We start from the raw sequence: 7169 nt of genomic DNA, 5'->3' as shown, positions 1-7169 counted from the left end.
ACAAACAATATACATTTACGCAATAGCCCACAGTTGTGTATTGTGGAGGGAGAAATTGTAAAAATAATAAATACTGTACTACATATACATAAGGATATATTTATCTAATCAAGCGCGACTGTTTAACTGCTAGTCATGTATTTATAATTTCTATCTTCAACCCCCTCTGTTCTGTCGCAAGTGGTATCATCCACTTAAAGGCGCTAGGGCTTGCCAAACGGGATTAACCAGAGCACGAAGGCAACGTTAACCGTGGGGCAACTAGGATGTTATTAGACAAATACTAGTGGTATAAATACAACCAATACACCAAATAACCTGATAAGTACATCGTCAAACTTAGGCCATGTCCACACCGGCTAGAAGGAGACTCATGAGAGATTTTAAACGGTGAGTTGCTCGGCTAACATCAAGACAAGCTAGCAGAATAGCTCGTCGCGAGTTAGTGTCACCGGGCTGTTTTCATATTATTCATATAGAAGGTACTAAAATGAGATGATTAATACGAACGATACACTCCATGTCTGGATAGAGACATGTCAGTCAAAGTAAGTTTTCTAAACCGCACTAGTATGAAACACGTCAGCCGCCCGCTTGTTTCCGTAGCTAGCATTTATTAGCAATGGAGTAGGCGACTGTTTGATTAGTCTTGAATTTAATGCAGTATTCTTATCTCTTACCCAATACCTGTTCTGTTAAATGTCCTTAAGTGTTTGGTAAGTTTAAAAAAGTGAGCAATGGCGGAAACCAGTGTGTCCGGTGCTGTCGTGGACCACTTTGCTTCGTGTTAATACTAACTTTTTCTTTCATTTACAGGCAAATAAGCCTCTAGTAAAATCGTTTTTTTCTTAATTATGTCTACGTTAACCTTCAAATGCACCACCTGCATGATTAAACAGCCCCTAACTGCTCCAAAGGTCTGTAAATGTGTTAAAACGTTATTTTCATAATGTAGGCTACAAGAAGACCCCCCTGCTGGTGTCAGTGGAGCCCCATCTGAAAACAACATTATGGTGTGGAATGCCGTCATTTTCGGGTAAGCCATATTGTGCAACAGGCAATTACAAATCTGAAATGTTGACATTGTCAATACACTAACTCTCCTATTTGTGCCTCAGCCCTGAAGGAACTCCGTTTGAAGACGGTAGGTGTTTTATTTTCATGATTTATCACGGTCTCTTGGCTGCGAGGTGGTTTGCATTCAGTCTGGGTTCGGCTATCTGCCATGCGAAGTTCTCCCCGTGCATTCTAACAACAGTCGTGCTCGTTAGATTCATTGGAACACCGAATTATCCATCAGTGTGAACGTGTGGCCTGATAATGTCTATTGATTAGTAATTATTGATCTGTGTTTTGCTTGCAGGTACATTTAAACTCATTGTCGAGTTCACAGAAGAATACCCGAACAAGCCTCCCACAGTACGATTTGTGTCAAAGATGTTTCATCCCAACGGTAGGACTCTTGACTGCATAGTGCTCATCCTGTATCTGCACTGAAAAGAAGTAAACAGTAAAGAAAACGGAGTAGAAATATTGCAAGAATGGATTGATAGTGTTTATTGTATTTTAAGGAGAAAACATGTCCATTGTATGGGAATAAAGTGGTAATATTACAAGAAAAGGTTGCGGCTCTTGAGAAAATCCAGTGGAACCTTGGTTAGCGTCATTAATTCATTCCTGCTCTAACCAAAATGGACCAACACAGACACCAACTTCCTGTTTTGCCACAAGCTATTTTTTGAATTCAGTAGTGCTTCTCATCTCAACAACCCCAAATCACATTGTTGAAGTGTTGTTCAAAGATGGTGTATCCATCTTTGCCACGGATTGAATCTATCCCTCCATTTATTATTATTATTTTTTTAGCACAATGCGGGTGGCCGGAGCCAACACCAGCTGTCCTTCCCATATTTTCCTGGTCTGACACGAAAACTTGTATTACTTCATAAAGCAGTAGCCTACCCGGGTCATTGAGAGGTGAAGAAGTAAACTTCCCAAGTTGAATGGAATAGTCCATGTAAATATCCTCTGTGAATGATTTTTGTTTTCATTTCCATCATCCCTGAAAGCAGACCTATTATCTTTGTGTTTTAGGAAGAACAAGAATATCACACACATCAGCTTTGAGATTGGAAAAGAGTTATGGACATTATTCCCTCATTTCTGATATGTTGCAGACCAAAACAATAACAATAACCCAAAAGCATTTCATTGGAGGACAAGTGACATAGAAAATGGATGAATAGATGGTGCTCTCCTGCAATGTATCATGAGAAAACGTTTTCTCCTATTTCAACTTGTATTAGTTCATGTTTGTATATTTCTTATGTATACCTTTTGAGTGTTAAGTTGCTGTGTTATTTGACATAGTGGGTTATATTGAGCGGCACAGTATAGTAGTAGGAGTTCTGAACTTTGCCCTTGTAATTTTATTATACCATATTATTTTCTTTTTAGTGGGATCTAATACCCCTGAATATGATGTAGGAAAAGTAATTGTGTTTCCTTGTTTGTTTGTGCAGTCTATGCAGATGGTAGTATTTGTCTGGACATCCTGCAGAATCGTTGGAGTCCTACTTATGACGTGTCTTCTATTCTTACCTCCATCCAGGTAAGATCGTTTGGTAAGTGAAATACCTGCTTTGGTCGGTTAAAAAAAAGATCATTTTCCTTGCGCCTTCCTAGTCTTTGCTGGATGAACCCAACCCCAACAGTCCGGCCAACAGCCAGGCTGCTCAGCTGTACCAGGAGAACAAGCGTGAGTACGAGAAGAGGGTGTCCGCCATCGTAGAGAGAAGCTGGCGAGACAGTTGACCTGGCTGACCTCGTCCAGTTAAAGCGGTGTGTGTGTGTGTGTGCGTGTGTGTGTGTGTCCGTGGGTGGGCAAGCAAGCTCAAGTTAGCCTCTTAATCTCCTTACCTTTTTTTTTTAAGATTTTATGCACTTTACCTTCCACTTCCCTTCATAGATTTGCCTGCCAAGAGGGAATCTGGTTTTATATCTATCATTCTAGCCCTAAATCTTGCCTTGTTTGTGGGCTCCAGCTTTACTTTACTTGCTTAAGGTCTCGGGTGGTAATGTTCCCCCACCTTCTGAGCATCGTGGACTCCAAAAATTGTTACACCATGTTTTACGCATGCACGACAGATTGAACATCCATACCTCCTCCCTCTTATGTATAACAATACTCGTGTGTGTATATAAGAAATCTGCATCTGAATATATGTACAGATTTTGCACTGGATGTCTCCCATGTCATTTTTGTAAAAAGGACCCATAGGCACATTTTATACATTTGACCAAAAATAGACACACTGCTCTTCTGGTGTCGTGTTGAGATGCCTAAATTTAGACTCGAAACAATCCCACGTTGCATCATTACGTAACATTTTGCCATCACCCTTTAGAGGTGTCAGAAGGGGTACAGTAGTATTGTGGCGGTTGAGTTGTGAGGACGGGGGGGCGGTGTTCATGTGTGTTGATGCCACATGCTAGTAGTATTCAGCAGGTAAATACAGTATACTTCACTACAGTATATACAAGAGAGAATACATTTTTCTCAATTTTGAATGCCAGCTAACATTAAAATTAATAAAAAAAAAACCCAAAGTGCCACACCACTGGGTGGACAAAAACAAGTTACAAAAAATGGCCTGTAGTCCAAATCGTACTGTTGGCATAAAGTTTTGCATTTTTGAAGGGAAAATCTTGGGTGGGTCACAAGGAATTTTATTAGTATGGAAGAGAAATTCACATTTCCAGCAGCTCTGCCAAAATGTCATCAAAAACTTAATGACTTAGTGTGAGTGTCCCGTGGCAAATGATACAAACAAAAAAAGCAGTTCAAACACTTGTGTGTGGAAGGATGATTTATTTGTTAACAGGACATGTACAGTCGAATAAGATGCTGCATGCATGTAGAAACAAAGGCAGAATGCTTCGTAGAAGTCCTGACCGTCTTAGAAAAATAGCTATTTACACAACTACACAACCAAAAAAAGGCTAATAGCAATAATAAAAATGTCACAAGTGCTGGCGAGGCTACCTGTTGTACGCCCGCTCCTTCTTGGCCCTTTCCAAAGCCTTGTCCATGGTCTTCTCGTTCTCGCCGCGACACTTGGGGCAGTACCACTTGCCTTTGGGCTTGTGGTGGAGCCCCACGCAGGAGAAGTGAAACCACTCGATGGGACACTCGTCATTGTCGCAGCCGATCATCTCGCCGTAGGACACCTGCTCGCATAAGCAGTACGTAGGCTCGTCCGGGTCGATGGGCAGGTCGGGAGGAGACACTTCTCTCTCGGACTTCCCCTTTGACCTCTTCTTCTTCTTGGATGACGATTTGGCCCTCTTCTCCCGGGACGCCCCCGCTCCGACATCCTCAGCGGGGTCCAGGCCGCCATAACTGTCCCTGCCGTCGCCGTTTTTCTGCCGCCTGGAGCGCTTCCCGCCGGATTTGTCTCCCCCTCCGCTTCCGACAAAGCCCGGCGTGGCTTCGTCGCGCTTCTTGTCGTGGTGGCTCGTTTTGTTCGGCGTGATGGCGGACGACAAGGACGACGACATGGAGGCCGCAGTGGTCGCCATGGATGGCGCTGCGGCAATGTGGCTCTCCGGGACTTCTTGTGAGGTGAGGAGGAGTTCCGAGTGCAAGTCCATCTGTCGTGTTCGATTCTCTACCAACTCCACCTGAAACAGACTCTCATCAGAAAAAGGTACTGCTGCTTTTGTGGATGATGTGGCCGATAAACTGCTTTATCCGTGTTCTGATTACAATGCGGTGAGATTATTTTCTAACCATTTGTCCAGCAATCTGAATCTTCTCATCTCCGAGCTCCTGACTGCGGATCAGCGCCCTCTGGATGGACATCTGAAGTTTACGTCTCTGGGGTGAGTCGGATTCCTTGCGATAGCGTTCGTAAGCATCGTCGAGCTCCTTCAGAACGTCTGAGAAACAGAAAAATACAGGAATATTTACTCCTGTTGATAATGACAGATTATTAACCCTCTATTGAAGTCACATTTTCATCTCCTCTAACGCCTGCACTCCTAAACTGTGCTATTCTTTGTTTATTCACTATAAATACAATTTATTTACTTTTTTTGTATTTTTGATTCAAATGTTACATTTAATAAAACAAATTAACATTTTAGTAATAACCATCCAGTTTATTAAACTATATATTCGTTGCAGTACAAAATAGAAATTGTTCAGACATGCAAATGATTCACTTTAGAGAACATGTATACATTTTTTGTTTTTATACAAACACATATTTACATGATTTAATCTGACATTTTGTTACATTCAAAATTCTACTGTGATTTAATTGCTAATTTTAATACAAATTAAGATTACATTTTGCACTGATGGTACAAAAAAATGTTGACTATATTTACCCGACTGATGAGCTACATTTTGTCATCAACTTTGAACCCTGCAGCTTATCTACTAAGTGCTAATCATCTCCTTTACTTCAGAACTACTACTGATCGTGTAAATACTGGGCCGCTCTCGAGTCAGTGAGGACACCATGGATCTCTCTTTGGCCGGAGCCAACTCACGAATAGTCTGACTCACTGTGATAGGCTCCAGCACACCCGCAAGGATAAGCGGTAGAAAATGAATGGAAAAAAAGCAAAAGCAGCAGCTGTGGCAGCCCACCTCTCGTGTAGCCCACCACCACAGCTTCAAAAAATACAAACATCCTGTACCTTGATACTTGGCATCAATTTCCTTCATGAGGGACACGCTCCTCTGCAAATCGAAAGGGAGCGACTCCACCAGGTCCAAGTACTCTTCCACATAATTGACAACAACGTGGCCCGGGTCGCCATTTGTGGCGTTCAGCATTTTGCTTACACCTGGAAGAAAATTAGTTTTAGAATGGATGAATATTTGTTATATTCAAATTCCAGTGAACTGAAATATAGAATATTATAAATACTGTAGAAAATGAATGAATGTTTGTAACTCAAGAAGACTTCCAAATGTAGTTTTTATGCGAAAATGTGAACGGCAGCTAAAAGGGGAGGGGCCAAGTGACGTCATGGCGTCAACTGTACTCCAAGTACAGTAAGTAATATGTCCAATACCGCATAGCCACAGGTGGAAAGACATAACGTTTTGGGTGTTACCACTGTATATACTACATATATATTTCATAAACTATATTTATATAAACCCGACAATGTTTGTTTTCTTCCAACAGACACCGCCGCTAAGGCAAAGCCGTTAGCGAGCTGCTTAGCTAGCAGGTTAGCTCGTTTTCCCGGCGATTTCACGACGGATCTTGACTTGAGCAGATGGACAACATTGACGGTAAATAGTCAGTCACTGTCGATTAAAAGAACCAATTTAATTGAGAGTTTGTGTATTACCGTGTAAATAACAGTGGCGTGTTGGTAGTAATTGGCGTATGAACTATGCATATGCGAACTAGCTAGCTCGCCATCCATTCGGCGAGTTGGCGTAAACTAGTACCATTAAATGTTCCTTTGACAAGCCAAAAGTGTCATTTAGCAACCGGGTTCAATGTTGCGTTATATATACATTAAGTTGCCGTTTAACGTCAGTTAAATGTGCTTTGGCTAAACTGAAAATATTTAACAAGAGTTTCTTCTTGGTACCTTGTGTGTCGTTTTATCACTGCAAAGCAAACAGCACTTCTATTTCTAGTTAACGGCTAATAAGTCCAAAACATGCCTACCTGAGAGAATACGTTTCCCCCTTCTCCGTAATCACTTCTTTACTGTTGTTGGCTTTCTAGCAAACCGTGACGACAATATAATGATGTTAACGGCAGCTCCGGTGAGGTATTGGCTATATTGTCCTGTAGCAGTTCATGCTAGCCGTTAGCTCAGGGTGACTGACATGCGCATGCGTCACACAGCCGCCATCGTGGCCAATGGCCATTCAGAATACAAGCAAGGACAGTCGACTTGAATAGGCTCGTAAAGTCGGCATCCACCTAAGTAGTATTCCCTGCGCGGGTTGCCGCCATAATGGTGTGCAGAATCCACAAACACTTGCATGCTTCTGAGCCACTAATTTGATTTTTTCAAAATCAATTAAAGAGATTCCCACAGTCGTTTTTATTTCTTTTGAGGTAAAAATGACAGTAAGTGTAATATGTTTACACTTAGGAAGACTTGAGTTTGTGGCGTGTACGGAC

At 41.8% G+C, this 7169-nt stretch overlaps 2 protein-coding genes across 2 annotated transcripts; one reads left to right on the top strand and one right to left on the bottom strand.

Annotated features, from left to right (window-relative positions):
• The first annotated feature begins 193 nt into the window (after positions 1–193).
• On the top strand, positions 194–3244 carry ube2al (ubiquitin conjugating enzyme E2 A, like). The gene is made up of 6 exons (XM_058082526.1): positions 194–390; positions 956–1036; positions 1119–1144; positions 1364–1453; positions 2523–2611; positions 2686–3244. The coding sequence occupies exons 1-6, from the start codon at positions 347–349 to the stop codon at positions 2812–2814; spliced, it is 459 nt and encodes a 152-aa protein (XP_057938509.1). The 5' UTR covers positions 194–346; the 3' UTR covers positions 2815–3244.
• A 599-nt stretch (positions 3245–3843) lies between these two features.
• Positions 3844–6947, bottom strand: ing1 (inhibitor of growth family, member 1). The gene is made up of 4 exons (XM_058082525.1): positions 6705–6947; positions 5710–5859; positions 4793–4941; positions 3844–4683 (listed from the first exon to the last, which is right to left on the bottom strand). The coding sequence occupies exons 2-4, from the start codon at positions 5846–5848 to the stop codon at positions 4042–4044; spliced, it is 930 nt and encodes a 309-aa protein (XP_057938508.1). The 5' UTR covers positions 5849–5859; positions 6705–6947; the 3' UTR covers positions 3844–4041.
• Between the last annotated feature and the right edge of the window lie 222 nt (positions 6948–7169).

The sequence above is a fragment of the Doryrhamphus excisus genome, chromosome 9, assembly GCF_030265055.1.
Source record: "Doryrhamphus excisus isolate RoL2022-K1 chromosome 9, RoL_Dexc_1.0, whole genome shotgun sequence".
In the NCBI taxonomy this organism is placed as follows: domain Eukaryota; kingdom Metazoa; phylum Chordata; class Actinopteri; order Syngnathiformes; family Syngnathidae; genus Doryrhamphus; species Doryrhamphus excisus.
The sequence above is the reverse complement of the archived record's forward strand: the minus strand, read 5'-3'. Positions and strand labels throughout refer to the sequence as shown.